The 23,262-nt window shown below is 35.1% G+C and overlaps 1 protein-coding gene across 1 annotated transcript in view; it reads left to right on the top strand.

Moving 5' to 3' along the window:
- LOC141342196 (beta-chimaerin-like) overlaps positions 1–22,596 on the top strand; it is a 34,308-nt gene extending 11,712 nt beyond the window's left edge. The window contains exons 6-12 of the mRNA XM_073846596.1: positions 7,483–7,569; positions 14,060–14,144; positions 17,892–18,065; positions 19,518–19,595; positions 21,225–21,362; positions 21,700–21,805; positions 22,229–22,596. Of these exons, the coding sequence (XP_073702697.1) occupies positions 7,483–7,569; positions 14,060–14,144; positions 17,892–18,065; positions 19,518–19,595; positions 21,225–21,362; positions 21,700–21,805; positions 22,229–22,400 (840 nt within the window). The 3' untranslated portion in view covers positions 22,401–22,596. The remainder of the gene's footprint in view (positions 1–7,482; positions 7,570–14,059; positions 14,145–17,891; positions 18,066–19,517; positions 19,596–21,224; positions 21,363–21,699; positions 21,806–22,228) is intronic.
- Positions 22,597–23,262: the final 666 nt, after the last annotated feature.

Here is a 23,262-nt window from a genome sequence, read left to right on the forward strand (position 1 = left end):
AGTTATCATTTTAATATTGGCTGTAATATATTGTGTGACTGTATTACAGTGTGACTGCAATTCTTGCACACTTACAAGACTCATTCCAATATAAACAGTGTTATTTTAGTATTATGTGTGTACTGTTGCAGTATAAGATTTTTAGCACTTTAAGTGTTAATGTTTTAAGTCATTTTACTACTTCAACTCAATTTATTTTAGCTTTGTTTTATTTAACAAAAACAATTTAGAATAGTTTTTGTTTTCGTTAACAATAATAGTTCTAGTCTTTATGACCTACCATTTTGTTTTAATGATGTAAATTGTTATAGATCTATATTTAAGGCTTTCCGTGATAATTGGCTCACTCTTGAAGGTATAGATGATGTGTTACAATTAGTATGTAATCATCATCGTCATAATCATCATCATCATCATCAACCTAACAGTCAATTATTATAAAGTAATTTTGTCTTTTTTAAGATTTTTATGACCTCACACACCCTGAAATCACTTCTACGTCACCGTCTTGATTTACATTATTTGTGTCTAAGCATTTGTTGGTCACATTTATGGGTGTGTCTTTCTATGACGGCAATTTTCATGCGTGCTAATGTGAATAAAACATTTACCTTGCCTGTCCGGTCACCTGCGCAGCTTAGAGTTCACATGGCTCTCTTCTTCTAATAAGTAATCGCTTAAGTGTTCTGCAGGCCTGGCAAGTTCCAACTAAAACCACTTGCTGCTGATGGATCGGAGTTATTAGAATTAGCGCTGAGCTTTGTGGTGATTTATCACTGTTGTTTACATTATATTTCAGCACTGCAGCTTTTAAAATGAAAGATTGGAATTATCCGTTTTTTGCTTTCCTCCAGTTGCCTTGTACATAAGTCATAATAATGTCTCTTTGGCCGGTTAGACAAAATGCAATTTTTGTCCTTCATGTCCTGCTGTGCAGACAGTGATAGACAGTATTTTGAATGAATTCATTTCCCACTGTGTGTTTCACATAAGATGTGGGTTTGTACTGTACACACTTTCTGTGCCCTCGTTCTGTCTGTCTCCTCAGCTGCGGGGGTCTCTTCTGTCAATACAGTGGTCTCTAAAAAGAGGCTAGGCTTTATTGTCTCTCTTTTGTGTTTCGCTTTGTGCCTCTTTTATTAGGAGACAAGAAGCCATCTGCCTTGAGACAAAAAGTGCAAGTCTTGCTCATGCACTCGCACTGTCTGCGCGCCCCGTCTCCTTCTTCGCTTTTATCACTCCCCAACATCTAGTTATCTTGTCTTTTGACTGTACAGCTTAAATGTGTGACTCAGTCACTGTTTTTGCTGCAGTGTTGGTATTGCAGATTAGATTATCTGAACTGGATGTTGGTGCTCTAAGCAGACTGAATTAGTGATAATGTAGTTTACATTTTGAAACAATACATGCACTTAAGCAGTTGAGATTATTATGCTTAAAGGGATAGTTCACCCAGAAATGAAAATTCTGTCATTATTTATTCACCCTCATGTCGTTCCAAACTTGGAAGACCAATTATTATTATTATTTTTGATTTCTTGGATTTCGTCAGAAATATCTTAATTTGTATTCCAAAGATGAACGAAGGTCTTACTGGTTTGGAACGACATGAGAGTGAGTAATTAATGACAGAATTTTCATTTTTTTGTGAACTAACCCTTTAAAAACCTTATTTTACTTACAGTTGACGTCAAAAGTTTACATACACCTTGTAGAATCTGCAAAATGTTAATTATTTTATCAAAATAAGAGCGATCATACAAAATGCATGTTGTTTTTTATTTAGTACTGACCTGAATAAAATATTTCACATAAAAGATGTTTACTTATAGTCCGCAAGAGAAAATAATAGTTGAATTTATAAAAATAACCCTGTTCAAAAGTTTACATACGCTTGAATCTTATTACTGTGTTGTTACCTGAATGAGCCACAGCTGTTTTTTTTTGTTTTGTTTTGTTTAGTGTTTATGAGTGACTTGTTTGTCCTGAACAGTTAAACTGCCCGCTGTTCTTCAGAAAAATCCTTTAGGTCCAACATATTATTTGGTTTTCCTGATTTTTGTGTATTTGTACCCTTTCCAACAATGACTGAGGACACTGAGGACAACTGAGGGACTCATATGCAATTATTACAGAAGGTTCAAATGCTCACAGATGCTTCAGAAGGAAAAACAATGCATTTAGAGCCAGGGGTGTAAACTTTTGAACCGAATGAGGATGTGCACTTTTTTTCTTATTTTTCTTAAATCTCTTTTTTTTTTTTTTTTCATTTTATACTGCCCTTCAGAAGCTACAGAAGATACATGTTCCCCAGAAGACAAAATAAGTTAAAGTTACTCTGGCTCTTAATGCATTATTTTTCCTTCTGAATCATCAGTGAGCATTTGAACCCTCTGTAATATTTGCATAGGAGTCCCTCAGTTGTTCTCAGTGTGAAAAGATAGATCTCAAAATCATACAGTCATTGTTGGAAAGGATTTTTGTAGGACCTGAAGGATTTTTCTGAAGAACAGCTATTATTTTCTTTTGTGAACTATAAGTAAACGTCTTTTATGTGAAATATCTTATTCAGGTCAGTACGAAATAAAAAATAACATGCATTTTGTATGATCCCTCTTATTTTGGTAAAATAATTAACATTTTGCAGATTCTGCAAGGTGTATGTAAACTTTTGATTTCAACTGTATAAACCAATGTAATGCTTTCCTTGAAGCTGTTAATTTTAATACATGTTAAACTCTTTGGTTTTATGACTACAAACCAAAAAGCACTATGTGGATTATATAAATTGCCATTAGATTGCCCATCAGCTGCTTTGTGCCCTAGATATTGGCATCAGCTTTAAAAACCCATATTAGTCGACCAGTAGAGCACATGTTAACAGCCCTATACCCCCAGCACACAAAAATGTGTGTCACTGTGGAGGTCAGCGGCAATAAAAACCACACCAGCGCTTTTTTAGCAGTGCTCATACTTTTAGTCAACACAACCCTGACAGGCTTCTATTCACCTTTTCTAGGAAATCAGGTACATCGTGTCTCTGAATGCGGCACTTCTTGAATGTGTGAGCCGTGGCCAAGTTGTTTTTCTTCCTCTTCAGCATTCTTTCTTTTTTACTCGTCAGAGCTCCATTATTCTTTCCTAATCTCATCATTTTGTTAATTAATTATAATCATGCAAATGACCTTCCACCCATTCTGGTCCATCAGTTCTGCTGTATCTGTGAGGTTAGGAAGTCTCATGTGTGTTCTACTGGATGCTTTAGCAAATACTCAGACAGGGTTGCTGGATCCGGCATCAGCCCCCTGCTGAGAAAGGTCACGGTGTCTCAGCCTGTGTCTTTCTCAGTTTAGGTGCAACAACAGAAATCCTCATTTACGCCTGGTGTTCAGTAACATCCATCTTGGAAGATCCGACGACAACGGCTGATGATTCTGTGAGACAAGCCTTAAGACCTTCGTTCATCTTCATAACACAAATTAAGATATTTTTATATCAAATCCAATAGCTTTCTGAGCCTGTCTAGACAGCAACACAGCTGACACGTTCAAGGCCCAGAAATGTAGTAAGGACATTATTAAAATAGTCCTTGTGACATCAGTGATTCAACCTTAATGTTATGAAGCTACAAGAATACTTTTTGTGCACAAAGAAAACAAAAATAACAACTTTATTCAGCAGTTTCGTCTCTTCTGTGTCAGTTTTCAATGCATATTCTCTGCAATATCAGTATGTGAACTATCCTTTTAAAAAAATATAAGATCCATATATTTTTAAGTGATGCCACTGAAAACCACTTGTGGTTCCCAAAGATCATGTCTTTAAAAAAAACCCCATAAAATTCTTGGATTAAAGAACCTTTTGTGCAGTAGAAAGGTTCTGTGGATGTTAACGTTTCTTAATGGAACCATCAATGCCACTAAAACCCTTTACTTTTAAGATTGTAGTAATGTTTTGTTCTAATAATTAGTTTTTTTGTTGTTGTTTTTTAACCTGCAATGTTACTACATCCGTTTTAACACAGTGAATGATACAGGTACTGTAAGTAGGCAGTAATAAAAAAAAATGATAGCATTATTTACCTAACTTCATATTGTTCCAAGCCCAAAGACTTTTGTTTATCTGTGAAAACAAAAGTCCACACAGCAAAAATGTTGACACACCAGTAAGTTCACAAAGTAATCCATCTAAATCAAGCAGTTAAATCTGATTGCTCTTAAGAGACACAATCACTTCATATGATGAACAGATTTCATTTAGTCATTTATTGACAGAAGCTTAAACATGCTTGCTTGACGTGCAAGAACCAATTCATGTTGAAAATTATATTTCAATGCTTTTGCGTTGTCTTGCAAAAGTATGTGTTCCCCGATAAACTAAAGGGATAGTTCACCCAGAAATAAAAATTCTGTCATTAATTACTCATCCTCATGTCGTTCCAAACCCGTAAGACCTTTGTTAATTTTCGGAACACAAATTAAGATATTTCTGATGAAATCCAAGAGCTTTCTGACCTTGCGTAGACAGCAATGGTACTTCCAAGTTCAAGGCCCAGAAAGTTAGTAAAGACACGGTTAAAATAGTTCATGTGGCATCAGTGGTTCAGCTGTACTGTTATGAAGCTACGAGAATACTTTTCAAAGAAAACAACAATAACAACTTTATTCAATATTTTTTTCCCCATGGCATGTCTTCGATGCACATTCTCAACAGTATCACTATGTGAACTATCCCTTTAAAAATAAAGAATCCAAATATTTTTTTGTGATGCCACAGAAAACCACTTGAACCATGATATTCTTGGATTAAAGAACATTTTAATGATTTTAAAAAACATTTTTTACTATAAAGAGCCTTTTGTGTAATAGAAAGTTTCCGTGGATGTTAAACCACATCACTTTATGATGAACAGATTTCAAGGTTTAGTTCACTTCAAGGATTAGTTCAGGATTACTTACCCACCCCCTTGTCATCCACGATGTTCATGTCTTTCTTTCTTCAGTCGTAAAGAAATTTCAGGATTTCTCTCCATAGAGTGGACTTCTATGGTGACCACGAGTTTGAACTTTCAAAATTCAGTTTAAATGCAGCTTCAAAGGGCTCTAAACAATCCCAGGCAAACAGGAAGGGCCGTATCTAGCGAAACAATTGGTTATTTTCCAAAAAAAGTACAATTTATATACTTTTTAATCTCAAATGCTCATCTTGTCTAGGTCTGCGATGTGCATGTGTACTCTGTGTAAGCCTGGTCAATACAGTTAGGGTAGGTCAAAAAACTCCCATCTCATTCTCTCCTACAACTTCAAAATCGACCTATATTGCTTTTTTACCTTTTTTTTGTAAAGGGCGTTTGCACTTGGGACTTTGACTTTGTCAACACTGGATCGGTACTTCTACAAAGATGTAGGACAATTTTGAATTTGGAGGAGAAAATGAGATGCGACATACCCTAACAGTTTTTTTCTTCAAGAAACGTAATTTCTTTACGACTGAAGAAAGAAAGACATGAACATATTGGATGACAAGCTGGTGAGTAAATTATATGTACATTTTTGTTCTGGAAGTGAACTAATCCTTCAGTTTAGTCATTTATTCACAGAAGCTTAAACATGCTTGCTTGACATGCAAGAACCAATGAGGTTTTTGTAGATTGTGATTAATCGTGATTTATCGTAATTAATCACATCTAGTTTGTGTTTACGTAATATATGTGTGTGTACTGTGTATATTTATTATGTATATACAGAGTGTGCACACATGTATTATGTAAACACAAACTTTTATTTTGGACACGATTAATAATCGTTTGACAGCCCTAATTGTGATGTATTTGGGAAGAAAATACTTAGTGTTTCTACATGAAAAATTCAAGTCTAATTCCCTGCGATACTTGATGTTTCATTATAATTATTTGTGAAATTTGAAAAATATTAAAAATGGTTTCAAAGGAGATCCTACACCAAATTCTATTCAAATTCTATAGGAGAAAAACATTCGTTTTTAATGCTTTTGTGTTCTCTTGAAAAAGTGTGTTCCCCTCGATCCACTTTGGGTTCATTTGAAAAACTTTTAAAGGGATAGTTCACCCAAAAATGAAAATTCTGTCATTAATTACTCACTCTCATGTCATTCAAAACCCGTAAGACCTTTGTTCATCTTCAGAACACAAATGAAGATATTTTTGATAAAATCTAAAAGCTTTCTGACCCTGCATAGACAGCAACGCAGCTGACACGTTCGAGATCAAGAAAGATAGTAAGAACATTGATAAAATAGTCCATGCAACATCAGTGGTTCGACCAAAATGTTATGAAGTTATTTTTGTTTTCTTGGTGCACAAAAAGTATTCTCATAGCTGCATTAAATTACTACCTTTCTGGGCCTTGAATGTGGTTCAAGTTGCTGTCTGTGCAGGGTCAGAAAGCTCTCAGATTTCATCAAAAATATCTTAATTTGTGTTTCAAAGATGAACAAAGGTCTTACGGGTTTGGAACGACATGAAGGCGAGTAATTAATGACAGAGTTTTCATTTTTTGGGTGAACTATACCATCAACATGTCCCTTTAGAGCTCCAGATCTCAATATATTTTGCGCCCTGTTTACATTTGTATTTTTCGCTATGCACTTTTGATTAGATTACCCGAAATAGATCATAAGACAAGGTTTATACAGAGTCTAAGCAAGTCTGAATCCTGAAACAAGTGATTCCGGCACTATAGGATTATCCCGTGATGCCGGATTACGACTGTAAATCTGCTTCAATCCTGATCCGATTTGTAACAGAAGTTACAATAAGAAGAGTAGGAGACAGAGAGAGGGCTAGAAGGCTAAACCACAACCCGAAAAAGCCTTTTTTAAGAGTGAACCTACACTTCTCAGAGCAAATCTCTGATTTTATTTCATATAAAACCGAGCTCTTCGGCTTTGAGCTACAGGATTATCCGCACTCAAAGCAACTGCGGTGGAATCGTGTCTGCAAACGCTGTGTTCAGGATTCCATTGATCCCACTGCAGAAACCTGCTGAGATGTATCTACAAGACTGACACATTGTCTCTTCTCCCTCTCTCTCGCATTGCTATTCTCTCAGAGTGCTGAATGTATGCTATTGTGTGAGACACACTCCTGCCCCCAGGCAGGCCACCCACCATACCCCCCACCCCCAGCCCTGCCCATGCAGGACCAGGACTGTCCCCCTTCTCATTCGACCCAGATCACTAAGGAGCGAAGGACTGACTCAGTTTCTGCTTTTATCCCCCATTCCACATTATTCTCATCTTCCTCTAGAGGAGATGCAGGCTCTTCCGATGCCCAGGGCCCAGGTTGTTAGCACTAAGGGGTCAGCGAAAGGTGAATTAGCCCCTCACAAAGCCAACCAGAAGGACCGTAAGCACCAGGAGCTGTTGGCGTTAGCTCTAGGGGTGAATCTAGGCAGTAAGGGTGCCCTCCTCTGGAAGCCTCTTAAGATTTTGGCTTGTTCACAGATCAGCCCATCACCACTGAGCAGACGGACCACAATCAGGGATGGACCGGAGAAGCACTGCAACTATGAGAAGATCCACAACTTTAAGGTGGGTGCTGGTTGTGTTATGTTAATATAATGTCAAATTATAGTGTCCACACTACCTGTCAAAAGTTTTTGAACAGTAAGAAGTAAATGCTCACTAAGCCTGCATTTATTTGATTCAAAGTACAGCAAAAACAGTCAAATTTTCAAATATTTTTACTATTTAAAATAACTGAATACTATGTGAATATATTTTAAAATGCAATTTATTTCTGTGATTTCAAAGCTAAATTTTCAGCATCATTCTAATCATTCTAATATGCTGATTTGCTGCTCAAGAAACATTTTTAGTATTATTATTATTATCAATATTTAAAACAGTTGAGTACATTTTTTCAGAATTCTTTGATGAATAGAAAGATCAGCATTTATCTGAAATAAAATGCTTTTGTAACATTATGCCATTCAAAATCTTGGAGTTAGTATAATTAATTTTTTTATTTATTTTTTGGTAAAGAAATGCTAGAAATTAATACTTTTATTTCGCAAGGATGCTTTAAATTGATCAAAAGTGATTATAATGACATTATTAATGTTACAAACGATTTCTATTTTAGAAAAATGCTGTTCTTCTGAACTTTCTATTGATTAAAGAAACCTAAAACATTCTGCTCAGCCGTTTTCAACATAATAATAATAATAATAATAATAATAAATGTTTTTTGAGCAAATCAAATAGTAAAATATTTAAAAATTGTATTGTTTTTGCTGTACTTTGAATCAAATAAATGCAGGCTTGGTAAGCAGAAGAGACATTAAAAAACATTAACTGTTCAAAAACTTTTGACTGGTAGTCTACACCGTCCAAAACTTTGATTTAAAGATTGAAAGATTTAAAAACAAAAGGAATAAATGAATACTTTAATTCAGCAAGGATGACAATGGAGACTTCTATTTTGAATAAATTATGTAAATTTGCTTTCTTTTCAGCAAAAAAAAATCCTGAAAAAAATGTACATTACATATCAAAAATGGATAACATTGTTAATAATTTTTTTGTAACTGACAAATTAGCAAATTAGAATGGTTTTTGAAGAATCATGTGACACTGAAGAAACAATGCTGAAAATTTAGCTTTGCCATCACAGGAATAAATTACATATTAAAATTAGTGCTGTCATACAATTAATCGCAATGAATCGCATCCAAAACATGTTTACATAATATATGTGTGTGTGTACTATGTATATGTATTATGTATATATAAAGACACACACGTACAGTATATATTGTTTTTTTCATATATATATATATATATATATATATATACAGTAGTCAACATTCGAAATGGATCAAAACCTTTCATCAAATTTGTCCTAAAACCAAAAAGAATACCCGTTCTTATCTTTGATGAACTTTTTTGATCCACTTTGAATGTTGACTACTATATATATATATATATATATATATGTGTGTGTGTGTGTGTGTGTGTGTGTGTGTGTGTGTGTGTGTGTGTGTGTGTGTGTGTGTGTGTGTGTGTGCGCGTGTGTGTGTGTGTGTGCATGTATTTGTAGTGTGCAAATATATGTACACAACACACACACACATATATTATGTACACAAAAACTTTTATTTTGGATGCGATTAATCGTAATTAATTATTTGAAAGCACTATTTCAAATATGTTAAAATAGAAAACTGTTATAATGTAATATGTTAAAATATGTTAAAATGTAATAATAATAATTGTAATAATATTTCACAATAACACTATTGCAGTTTTGGCGAGCATAAGAGAATTTAGAAACTTACTAGCTATTTTCCGATCTCATCACAGACTCTTAATTGCCATAGTATAAAAATATCCAAACTAGCTGCCAACAGGTGAAGGTAATTTAATAATTTAAAATGCTCATATATTACAGTCAATGGAACCTGGTATGATTTTGTTGTTTTAAAAACTATGTTACATAACATATTAAAGTAGAATTAAATCATTTAAGTATTTTTCTCCCATCAACAAGTCGCACATGGATCCATTTGGGAGTATGAACCAAAACTGGATAAAAATAATTACTTAAATATCTCCTCATTGCGATCATTTTGACATGACATGCAGGATTGCAGTATATGCTGATATTTTGTGCATGTACTATATATGTTTGTGATTTCTCAGTTGTTTTGACTGAATAGTTATGATGGTTAAATGTTGGTTGTGTGGGCCTGATGAAGTCAGTCACTTTTATTGCATTCTATATTTGGCAATAGAGTTTGTTCAGATGTTTACTAATGTCTCGTTCAAATGTTTATGTGCTGACAGCATTTAAATCCACGGTACACATACTGTGAGCCTCATATCAATACGCTTAATTCTATCCTATGAGCCTAACTGCTTAGGCTTTTAATCCATTAACAGCGCTATAGACCGATAGGATCGATCGCACAAATCAATAACCTCCTGCTGCTGAATGGACTCTCCCTCCGTTTTATGCTTTTTCAGCTTCTGAAAAATGACTGAGGCTGAAAATGAGCACAGTGGTCCATCATATGACTTCCTTTTTTAAACCCTGAAAGATCAAAACAAAGCAATCATCTGACTTCAACGTGTCCCTTTAAAGCTTCCTTATAACATCCTCCTCATAATTTCACTGGTGGTCATAAGAGCATCATTGATTATTCAGTATCACCTCTTTGATGAGAGGCTGTGTTCCAAAACCGAGTGAGCACACTCCGTAGGTAGCACTTTAAGGTTTCATTGGTGTGTTCCAAATGTGTCAATCAAAAATGCATCATAATTATTTGAGTAAAAGTAATCAATAGCTCACTGGGTTTTTGGAACAGCTGCTAGTTCCAGACAGAGATGAAAAGTATTCTCATTATGAGACAATATTTACTTTACAGCATTCATACACCTGGGCTCCATTCCAAAACCCTGTGTTGCGTCTTTTCTTTTGTGCGTCTTCGTGCTGTGTTTTGACAGCACAAGGGCGTGCATGGGAACATGCTTTGCGTGTGACTTTCAGCAGCTTGGTTACAGATGCCAGACACATTTTTTCCCCTTGCAATCCTGCAATCTGACTCACATGTATTATAATTTAAATCTTCACGGGGGGTCCACTCTCTAGACTTTACTTAGAAGCTTGATAATTTCCTCAGAAGTCGGATACAAGCAGTTTTGTCTTGTTCTTTTTGCCATCAGACTGACCCTTAAGTGGTTGGCTGCTGTGTCAGGGTTTGACGTCACTGGCTGTTGTTGCTTACATCAAACATCACGCGTCATGTTAATCTAAATAAGCTGAATTTAAATACATTATTAGAACTATGACCCAAGAGTAAGTGTACAAACACTTTGCCATGATGGTGATGACAGACAGAAAGGGTGATCACTTTAGTCACATTTCCTGGTTCTTTCATTTTAACTTGTTTGATGGTTGTATTGTGAAAATGAAAAACCAAACTTTTGTTTTATTCGATATTTGTGGATGGTTTTTTTTCTATTTGTGGTGTTTTGTTTTTGTTTTTTAATTTATATTTTGTTGTTTCCTGAGGCAAGTTTGTTTGTATTATGTTTTTTTTTCTTTTTGTTTTGTGTTTTATTTTGTTTTGAATTTAAGGCAAATAGCAAATTGGAATGAAACAGATGTTTTTGTTTTTATATTTGTATTTGTTTTCAGAGCTGTTTTGTTTATTTGTTTTTTGCAAGACTGATTTATTTATTTTTATTTTCTTTTGAATTTCGGGAGGGAAGTGGCAAATTGAAACAAAAAATTGTATTTATCATTTGTGTTTTGATTTTTGTTTGTTTTTTGTATTTGTTTTCACAGCAGTTTTGATTTGTTGTTTTGTTTCTCTGATGCAAGGTGTTTTGTTGACTGGGTTTTGTTTGGTTTTTGTTTTGTTGCGACTGGGTTTTTGTTTTGATTTTTGTTTTTTTGTTTAGCTTTGTTGTGACTGAGTGGGTTTTTGTTATGTATTTTGACTGGGTTTTGTTTTGCTGCGACTGGGTTTGGTTTGGTTTGGGGTTTTGTTTTGTTTGTTTGTTTTGTTATGACTAGTATTTCGTTTTGTTTTGTTTTTTTATGACTGGGATTTTTTTTGGGGGGGGGGGTGTTTTGATGCAATGTGTTTTGTTGAATGGGTTTTTGTTTTTGTTTTGTTTTTTATTTGTTTTGTTTTAGTTTTTTGTTTTGTTGTGGCTGGGTTTTGTTTTTGTTTTGTTTTTGTTTTGTTGTGACTAGATTTAGTTTGATTTTTTGTTTTGTTCTTTGTTATTTAATTTGTTGTGATTGGGTTTTGTTTTGTTTGGGTTTTTGTTTTGTTTTTGTTTTATTGTGACTACGTTTTGTTTTGTTGTGACTGGGTTTTGTTTTGTTTGGGTTTTGTTTTGTTTGGGTTTTTGTTTTGTTTTTGTTTTATTGTGACTACGTTTTGTTTTGTTGTGACTGGGTTTTGTTTTGTTTGGGTTTTGTTTTGTTTGGGTTTTTGTTTTGTTGTGATTGGGTTTTGTTTTGTTTGGGTTTTTGTTTTGTTGTGACTGGGTTTTGTTTTGTTTGGGTTTTTGTTTTGTTGTGACTGGGCTTTGTTTTGTTTGGGTTTTTGTTTTGTTTTGTTTTGTTTTTTGATTTGTTGTGACTGGGTTTTGTTTTGTTTGGGTTTGTGTTTTGTTGTGTCTGGGTTTTGTTTTTTGTTTGTTTTTTTTGTTTTGCTGTGTCTCGTTTTTTTTTTGTTTGTTTTTTGTTTTGTTTTTGGTTTGTTTTTTTGTTTTGTTTGGGTTTTTGTTTTGCTGTGTCTGTGTTTTGGTTTGTTTTGTTTGGGTTTTTGTTTTGTTCTTTGTTATTTAATTTGTTGTGACTGGGTTTTGGTTTTCTCTTTGGGTTTTGTTTTGTTTTTGTTTTATTGTGACTACGTTTTGTTTTGTTGTGACTGGGTTTTGTTTTGTTTGGGTTTTTTTTTTGTTGTGATTGGGTTTTGTTTTGTTGTGATTGGGTTTTGTTTGGGTTTTTGTTTTGTTGTGATTGGGTTTTGTTTTGTTTGGGTTTTTGTTTTGTTGTGACTGGGTTTTGTTTTGTTTGGGTTTTTGTTTTGTTGTGACTGGGTTTTGTTTTGTTTGGGTTTTTGTTTTGTTTTGTTTTGTTTTTTTGATTTGTTGTGACTGGGTTTTGTTTTGTTTGGGTTTTTGTTTTGTTTTGTTTTGTTTTTTGATTTGTTGTGACTGGGTTTTGTTTTGTTTGGGTTTGTGTTTTGTTGTGTCTGGGTTTTGTTTTTGGTTTGTTTGTTTTTTGTTTTGCTGTGTCTCGTTTTTTTTTTGTTTTTTTTTGTTTTGTTTTTGTTTTGTTTTTTTGTTTTGTTTGGGTTTTTGTTTTGCTGTGTCTGGGTTTTGGTTTGTTTTGTTTGGGTTTTTGTTTTGTTCTTTGTTATTTAATTTGTTGTGACTGGGTTTTGGTTTTCTCTTTGGGTTTTGTTTTGTTTTTGTTTTATTGTGACTACGTTTTGTTTTGTTGTGACTGGGTTTTGTTTTGTTTGGGTTTTTGTTTTGTTGTGATTGGGTTTTGTTTTGTTGTGATTGGGTTTTGTTTGGGTTTTTGTTTTGTTGTGATTGGGTTTTGTTTTGTTTGGGTTTTTGTTTTGTTGTGACTGGGTTTTGTTTTGTTTGGGTTTTTGTTTTGTTGTGACTGGGTTTTGTTTTGTTTGGGTTTTTGTTTTGTTTTGTTTTGTTTTTTTGATTTGTTGTGACTGGGTTTTGTTTTGTTTGGGTTTTTGTTTTGTTTTTTGATTTGTTGTGACTGGGTTTTGTTTTGTTTGGGTTTGTGTTTTGTTGTGTCTGGGTTTTGTTTTTGGTTTGTTTGTTTTTTGTTTTGCTGTGTCTCGTTTTTTTTTTGTTTTTTTTTTTGTTTTGTTTTTGGTTTGTTTTTTTGTTTTGTTTGGGTTTTTGTTTTGCTGTGTCTGGGTTTTGGTTTGTTTTGTTTGGGTTTTTGTTTTGTTCTTTGTTATTTAATTTGTTGTGACTGGGTTTTGGTTTTCTCTTTGGGTTTTGTTTTGTTTGAGTTTTTGTTTTGTATTTGGTTTTTGTTTTGTTTGGGTTTTTGTTTTGTTTTGTTGACTGGGTTTTGTTTGTTTCTTTGAGGCAAGGTGGCAAACTGAAATTAAACTAAATATAAAAAATAATTCAATGATTTTAATGTAATTTAAATTAGCCAATTACCCTAGAAAAAATACTAAACTTAAACAATGTTGGACAGTACCTGCCAAAATGTATAAAATAATAATACCAATAGTTCTTTCTACAAAATAGGTCTATATGTATATATGTCTAGTCTTAATGTTTGTCTAGTCTGAGCAAGACACACTCTGTTAGTTGTCAGGTACAGTAAGAGATACTCTGGAAATATAATCATTCATTTTCTGTGGAACTTTCATTATGAGCTTTAGCTGGAAATGAAAATCTAGAGATGAATGAATCACTGGCCTAATATGTATGTATGTGTGTGTTTACAGTGTGTGTTTGTGAACTAGTGTGTGTTTGACTTACAATGACTGCTTTGTCTTTGCTGTAGGTGCACACCTTCAGAGGGCCACACTGGTGTGAATACTGTGCAAACTTCATGTGGGGTCTTATCGCCCAGGGCGTCCGTTGCTCAGGTAACTCTCCACCAATCACAAACCCCACACAAATAAAATTTCCATCAGAATTATGACACCGGCCAAGGTGCATTATTCATTTCAAATTACAATCCAATGGCCGCTTAGGATCCAGATAATTTTTCATGCCATTCCGGTCACAATGCCTAATTGGCTGTAAAACTTTTCCAACGAGCGGTGGCTACCTGAGGCTAAATACTGAAAGTGATACCTGGGACAATAAGGGTTTTAACTAGTATGCTGATGTGTGGGTATTTTGCATTCCTAAATGACACCTGGTCCAAACCAGTTGAGTGCCTTTTGTTGAGTGTTGACTATTTATAGTGGAACATACTGTGTACACTATGGAGTACTGTGAGAGAGGCACACCCAGGTAAACCAGGACAGTCTCCTTGTATCAAAGCCAATTGCATCAGACTACACTTCAAATCACACAGACAAACATACATAAACAGATGCATGGATGCACACACACACACACTTGTACTGAATGACAAAATATGAGACTTTATAGGTTACATAAAAGTGATGCATATGATTTATACAATAGCTTTCCAATAAAGTTACATTTCTTTTCAATTAATACATTTGTATCACAAACTAACAATTTTTGTAGGATATCAATATAATCCCAGGGAATCTAGGTTAATTTCTAAGTAAATCTTTGTTATTATTGTTTTATATTGTTCATTCATGTTTGAGCATAACACATGAAGGATAGTTTAACACAAAAAATAGATATCTGTCATCATTTTCTCTTATGACCCTTATGTTATGTGTATGACTGACAACAAAAGACAATATTTTGTTTTGTTTGTTTGCTTTTTGTGTGAACTATGGATTTCATTTGTACCAGGGGTAGGCAAGTCCTAGAGAGCCACAGTCCTTCAGAGTTCAGCTGATGACCATGAAAAAAAAACCTCACCTGTCTATGGCCTTAGTAAATAGTAATCCTGAAGACATTGATTAGCTTGTTCAGGTGTGTTTAATTAGCGTTGAACTCTGCAAGGCTGCAGCTCTCTAGGACTGAACTTGCCTAATCCTGATGAGTAGAACTTTATGTTAAAAATACACAATATTTGTATATAGAAATTAACCTATATTATGTTAACCTAAACTTTATAAATAATTTTAAGTAACATATTTTTGTTAATTAATTAACAAGATTAATAAGTGTTGAAAAAAAAAGTTAATTCTATTACAAAATAAATCCTGACATTGTGATTTTGTATCACCCTTAAATCACAAATTACCTTTAATTTTTTTTTTTTTTTGTATTTAGTTTTGTGTTTTTGTTATATGTGATGTTTTGTTGTGACTGGGTTTTGTTTGTGTTTTGTTTGGTTTTGTTATGTCATGTTTTGTTTAGGGTTTAGTTTTTTGGTTTGCTTTTGTATTTTGTCATTTTGTGATTTGTTTTGTTGTGTTGTGACTGGGTTTTGTTTTGTTTTGACTAGGTTTTGGTTTGTTTTGACTAGGTTTTGGTTTGTTTTTTGTTTTGTTTGATTTCTTTTATTTTGTTGTGTGGTGTTTTGTTGTAACTGGGTTCTGTTTATTTTTTGTTTTGTTTATTTAGTTTTTTGTGTTTTGTTGTGTGGTGTTTTATTGTGACTGGGTTTTAGTTTGTTTTGTTTGGTTTTGTTGTATTGTGTTTTGTTTAGTTGTGTTTTATTTGGTTTGGTTTGCTTTTGTATTTTGTTGTCTTGTGTTTTGTTTTGCTGTGACTGGGTTTTGTTTGGTTTTGTTTTTAGTGGGTTTTAGTTTGTTTTTTGTTTCGATTTGTGTTTTTTTGTGACTGGGTTTTGGTGATTTTGTGTTTTGTTTTGTTGTGGCTGAGTTTTTTTGTTTGTTTTTGCTTTGTTTTGTTTTGTGAGGTAAGTGGCAAAATGAAATAAAATATTAAAATACCAACCATAATAAATCATTAAACCATTTTCAATAAAGGATGTTCCTAGATGTGGCCTAGATAAGCAAATGCACCTTAATTCCAAGATTACAGGTTTGCTCAGGTCTCATGTTAACATGGAGCTGGTTATTGTTTGACAGCACTTTCACCAAAACACCCAGTACATAAACTTAATCCAGTCACAAGGCTTTACTGTTGGTTTTTCACACTGTAAATGGTCTCATCCATTCGGGCCATTATTCAAGCCTTTTCTTTTCACACAGGAGCCTCTCTTCTTTCACTCTGGCCCCCAGGCGAGCCAGTGTCATCAGACACATTGAGAATTAGAGCAGAGTTGAATGTGTCCCTAGGCCCATATGGAGGGAACACAGAGTGTTTTTCTTTTTGTCTTCTTCTGTTTTTTGTTTTTTCTCTCAGTCGCCTAAAGATGTGAAGGAGGGGTTCAGGCAGGCAGTAAAACTGACAGAGAGTGTGATTAATGGCACTGCTGAAGATGAGGAACAGTGGGACAGCATGTGCATGCTACTGGAGACACACAGAGAGACAGACCACCCTACTACCACATTCCCCTACATACACACACACAGTCCCAGTGCCAAAGCAGGCTATCAAACCAGGTGTCTTACAACTTAAATGACTTAAATTTCCCACATGTTCTTATTGTGGAGGAGCTAAAAGGGGAGTTTTACACTCATTATTGGTAGCAAAACTCTTTCAAAAACTCTGTTTCAGTGGTATAGCCACAAAACAAATAGTTAATGAGTTCCCCCAAATGATTTACTCACTCTCTAGCCACTCTAGGTGTATATAACTTTTTTTCTCTAAGACAAATACAATCTGAGCTGTATTAAAAAATGTCCTGGCTCTTCCAAGCTTTATTATGGCAGTGAACGGGGGTTGAGATTTTGAAGCAAATTAAAGTGCATCCATAAGTACTCCAACACGGCTCTGGGGTGTTAATAACGGCCTTTCTGAGGTGAAGAAATGCATTTGTGTAAGAAAAATAGGCATATTTAAAGCGTGAACGCCTGTCAGCAGGAAACTAGAGATTACAGTTTATAAAATTTTAAATATGCATATTTTTCTCACACAAATGCCTTTATTCACTTTAGAAGGCCTTCAATAACCAACCAAAGCTATGTGGAGTACTTTTATGATGGTTAGATGCACTTTTTTGGGCTTCAAAATCTCAACACCCATTCACTGCCATTATAAGCTTGGATGAGGCTGGACATTTTTTTAATATAACTCTGATTGTATTTGTCTGAAAGACGAAAGTAATATTCACCTAGGATAGCTTTTGGGTGAACTATCACTTTAAGTACTGCTAACAAATTGAACTTTATTGTGTTGCTGAAAAGCAAATAAACAAACTTGCAAAATGTGTTTAACAGTTGAAATGTATGGCCACAGATTCCTGATTCAGATTCACTAAATATGTGTAAAACAATTGGACACAAAAATCCATCTTTGCTGGGGGCAAGAGCGGAAAATTAGTTTTTTAATTGGTTTCCTTCACTCATGTGACAAGAGGCCTCTGATACACCTATGTAGGCCCGCTGGCAAACACACCCAGAGTCACTCAAGGTTATGCTCTTAGATCGACACAGCCACAAACACACAGCAGCATGTGACAGATATTATCACACTTTACCACCCAGTTTGACTGACACGCACCTGTTTCTCCACGTATACTTTACCCCTGAAGACGTACCCTCCATCAGACCCCTAGACACACATGCACACACTTAGGGTCTCCATTCTCTTGGAGTCTGTCTTTTTGCTTCTTTGGAGACAACAGGGTCACGCTCTTCTAACCTTTTGACCGGTTACTCTTGCAGACTGTGGGCTGAACGTGCACAAGCAGTGCTCCAAACTAGTGCCCAGCGACTGTCAGCCGGACCTCCGCAGGATCAAGAAGGTCTTCAGCTGCGATCTCACCACGCTGGTCAAAGCCCACAACACGCCACGGCCGATGGTTCTGGACATGTGTATCAAAGAGATCGAGCACAGAGGTACTGGAGTGCTAGAACATTTTAATGTGGAGATCCCAGATCTTCTCTAGCACCTGTGGCTTTCAGCAAGGCACTTAATCACTGTCTGTATGCATTTCTCAGCTGCTCTGTTTTCTGACGTCTCCCTGTCATATATCTAAACGTGCAAAAAGAAAAAATCCTTAGATACCTAACTTAAAACAACAGAGCAAACATTCTCCACATTTTGACTTATTGTGTGAAGAGAGCATTCTTTAAAAAATGTGTTACTGTATTAGCCAACTGTCATTCTGCTTGGTATAAAGATAAACACTGAATGTTAAAATGGAAGTAATAAAAATAATGACTTTTTTCTCAGAATTGTGAGATATAAACTTGCAATTGCAAATTATAAAGTCAGAATTGACATAAACTTGCAATTTTGAGGAATGAAGTCAGAATTGTGTGATATATACTTGCAATTGCGAGTTATAAAGTCAGAATTGCAAGATATAAACTCGCAGTTGCAAGTTTATAACACAATTCTGACTTCATATCTCAAAATCGCAAGTTATAAAGTCAGAATTGCAAGATATAAACTCGCAATTCTGACTTTTTTTCTCAGAATTGTGATATAAACTCGCAATAGCAAGTTATAAGGTCAGAATTGACATGTAAACTTGCAGTTTTGAGGAATGAAGTCAGAACTGTGTGATATATACTCGCAATTGCAAGTTATAAAGTCAGAATTGCAAGATATAAACTTGCAATTCTGACATTTTTCTCAGAATTGCGAAATATAAACTTGCAATTCTGAGAAATTAAATCAGAATTCTGTGATATAAACTCGCAATTCTGACTTTTAAAAAAAAAAAATTGTGAGATATAAACTCGTAATTCTGAGAACAAAATTTATAACTCGCAATTGTGAGTTTGTCTCACAATTCTAAAAAAAAAAGTGAGAATTGCATGAAAAAAGTGAGGATTACAAGATATAAACTCTCAATTGCAAGACAAAAAGTCAGAAATGCAAGATAAAAACACGCATTTGCGAGAAAAAACAGAATTGAGGTTAAATCTCAGTTCTGTGAAAAAAGTCAGAATTTCAAGTTTGTATCACAATATGCTTTTTTTATTCAGTGGCGGAAACAGGCTTCCATAACCATGAAGACTGAAAACATTTCACGAACGACAGAAGATTAAACTAAGCTATTTTCCACATAAAATGTTCAAGATCCCTTTAAAAACAGTTCCACAAAGAAAATTCCCATTTGGGGATGGAGCTCCTATACACATATGTGATTGGATGATAGATGAACTGGGCAAGAAGCAGTATGCAGATCCAGTTTATCGAAAGAATAATCAAATCTTTAATTGATTATCCGATTAGTTGTTAGTTCCAACCCCAGTTTGATCAATACTAATTTACATGTTTATCTCCAAATCCAGTGATTGGATAGCTGAGGTAACCTGTGTTACTTCTGCTTCTTCCAGGTTTGAAATCCGAGGGTTTGTACAGAGTGTCAGGCTTCACAGAACACATAGAAGACGTCCGGCTGGCCTTCGACAGAGGTTTGTGTTAGACTGTACATTATTTGTACACCAACCTGATATAATTATGTGTATTATAGGTGTTCAACTAACATTTGGCCTCTTGAATGCTTATTTGATCCCCTGCTGATTTTGGATGTTTGACCACTGACAAGGGCATGATCAGTCTATAATTTTAATAGTAGGTTTTATTTGAACAGGGAGAGACAGAATAACAACAAAACAATACAGAAAAACGCATTTCAACAAAGTTATAAATTGCTTTGCACTTTAATGAGTTAAATAAGTATTTGATCCCCTATCAGTCAGCAAGATTTGTGGCTCCCAGGTGTCTTTTATACGGGTAATGAGCTGAGATTAGCAGCAATCTCTTAAAGGGAGTGCTCCTAATCTCAGCTTGTTACCTGTAAAAGACACCTGTCCACAGAATCAATCAATCAATCAGGTTCCAAACTCTCCACCATGGCCAAGACCAAAGAGCTGTCCAAGGATGTCAGGGACAAGATTGTAGACCTACACAAGGCTAGAATGGGCTACAAGACCATCGCCAAGCAGCTTGGTGAGAAGGTGACAACAGTTGGTTTAGTAATTCACAAATGGAAGAAACACAAAATAACTGTCAATCTCCCTCGGTCTGGGGCTCCATGCAAGATCTCACCTTGTGAAGTTTCAATGATCATGAGAACAGTGAGGAATCAGCCCAGAACTACACAGGAGGATCTTGTCAATGATCTCAAGGCAGCTGGGACCATAGTCACACAGAAAACAATTGGTAACACGCTACAGCGTGTTACCAATTGTTGGTACCACTAGACCAAAATCAAGCTCTTTGGCATCAACTCAACTCGCCCTGTTTGAAAGAGGAGAAGGAATGCCGCCTATGACCTTAAGAACACTATCCCCACCGACAAACATGGAGGTGGAAACATTATACTTTGGGGGTGTTTTTCTGCTAAGGGGACAGGACAACTGCACCACATCAAATGGACGATGGACAGGGCCATGTACGGTCAAATCTTGGGTGAGAATGATTGAAAATGGGTCGTGGATGGGTATCATTGGTGACAATGACCAAAAACACGGCCAAGGCAACAAAGGAGTGGCTGAAGAAGAAGCACATTAAGGTCATGGAGTGGCCTAGCCAGTAGAAAATCTGTGGAGGAAGCTGAAGGTTTGAGTTGCCAACTCGAAACCTAAATGACTTGGAGAGGATCTGCAAACAGGAGTGTGACAAAATCCCTTCTGAGATGAGTGCAAAACTACAAGAAATGTCTGACCTGTGATTGCCAACAAGGGTTTTGCCCCCAAGTACTAAGTCATGTTTTGCATGTTTCACTCATTAAAATGCAAATCAATTTCTAACTTTTTTGAAATGCCTTTTACTGGATTTTTGTTGTTGTTATTCTGTCTCTCACTGTTCAAATTAACCTTCCATTAAAATGATAGACTGATAATTTCTTTGTCAGTGTGCAAACGTACAAAATCAGCAGGGGATCAAATAATTTTTTCCCTCACTGTATATCACTGTTGTTTTATCAACACACGACCCGAATGGAAAAACCCACGCTTTTCCATTCAAAACAATGTATTGTTGGTACAGTATAGTAATTAATCTGTTATTCATAACAGATAACTAATTCTCATTTGCAGATGGTGATAAGGCAGACATCAGTGCCATCATCTACCCAGACATCAATATAATTGCCGGTGCTCTGAAGCTTTACTTGCGAGATCTGCCCATTCCAGTTATCACATATGACGTCTACTCCAAATTTATTCAAGCTGCCAGTAAGAGACTTTTACATCTGTATATTAATTAAAAAATATAAATTATATATCAGTTATAATCAACTTTTTATTGTAATCTATTTTGATGATCATTATTTAAACTACATTTTGAATCTGATACAGTGCTTAATAAATAAATAATTACTGACAATGATGTATGCATTTTTAAAGATAGATAGATTTTCACTAGTGGTCTCAGATTTTAAATTGTATGTGCTATAACATTAATGAAGTATATATAATAAAGAACAGTTGCCAGTTTTAGCAGTTAAAAACAGCCTTTTCACAAGTCTAAACTGTATTTTTTGAAACATTTTCTTACATTTTCTGTTATCAGAAATAACAGACCCTGATTCTAGACTGGAGGCAGTTCATGATGGTCTCCTCCAACTTCCTCCAGCCCACTATGAGACCCTGCGGTACCTGATGACACACCTGAAGAGGTAAAACGACAAATGGATTGAATTTCCACACACATTTACTGCTCCCTTAGGTACCGGTCCCAAAGTTCATAACATGACTCTATACCTCATTGAGCCGGTTCAGGTTTTAGTTCCATTTAAGAATTTTCCCTACGGCTTTAAAAAGCGATTTACTTCCTGCCACCCTGCAATATAAAACTTATAAGACTGATTAGAAGGAAACAAGAAACACAATACGGCACTTTCAGCTCAGTGCACTTGAGGAACTAAAAAACCAACACAATAATCCTCAAGGATTTGTGCTTTACCTCTAACTCGCCAAGCCAGCTTTGCCACATTTCCCCATTCATGGAAAGTACTGTATATCAGGTACCTACCTGCATGTTTATAATCAAAATTGTAATGTCTGAGGTGTTTTTTCCATGTCTTTTCTATATTTACCAGGGTCACCATGTACGAAAAGGACAATTATATGAACTCAGAGAACCTAGGAATCGTTTTTGGCCCAACGCTCATGCGGCCCCCAGACCAGAACACACTCACCACTCTCAACGACATGAGATACCAGAAACTGATCGTTCAGCTCCTGATAGAGCAGGAGGACATCTTGTTTTAAACAGCTGAAATGAAGACATCTTTTAAAGACTTTAAAGAGCGTGTACATGTTAAAAAGCAGCCTGCCACACATTTCAGAGATATTGTTTGCATACAAAGTTTGGATTTAATTGCACATTTCACTCAATGTGTTTCAAACCCCCAAACAAATACTGTTAAGCATGGAGCAAATAAATATTTGTGCTGAATACAGAATTGATTACTATTGATGGGCATTTTTGTTTAAAGGAACAGTTTACCCAAAATTTAGATATGCAGTTGAGGTCAAAAGTTTACACACACCTTGCAGGATCTGCAAAATGTTAATTGTTTTACCAAAAATAAGAGGGTTCATACAAAATGCATGTTATTTTTTTATTTAGTACTGACCTGAATAATATATTTCACATAAAAGGCATTAAAATTATACATTTCTGTGTAATTGAACCCTTTCCAACAATTACCATGATTTTGAGATCCAAGAGCTGGGGGTGAAAACTTTTGAACAAAATGAAAATGTGTAGATTTTTCTTATTTTGCCTAAATATCATATCTACAGAAGATACTTACATGCTTCTTAGAAGACAAAATCAGTTAAATTAACCCCCGTTAATTAATGCATTGTGTTTCAGTACTAAATAAAAAATAACATTTTATGCATTTTGTATGTTCCCTCTTAATTTGGTAAAATAATGAACATTTTTGCAGAATCTGCAAGGTGTATGTAAACTTTTGACCTCAACTGTAGTTTCAAGATGAGTTTGTTTCTCGATCAAAACAGAATTGGAGAAATTTAGTATTAAATCACTTGCTTACCAATGGATCCTCTGCAGTGAATGGGTGCCATCAAAATGAGAGTCCAAACAGCTGATAAAAACATCATA

This window comes from Garra rufa, chromosome 9 (assembly GCF_049309525.1).
Source record: "Garra rufa chromosome 9, GarRuf1.0, whole genome shotgun sequence".
In the NCBI taxonomy this organism is placed as follows: domain Eukaryota; kingdom Metazoa; phylum Chordata; class Actinopteri; order Cypriniformes; family Cyprinidae; genus Garra; species Garra rufa.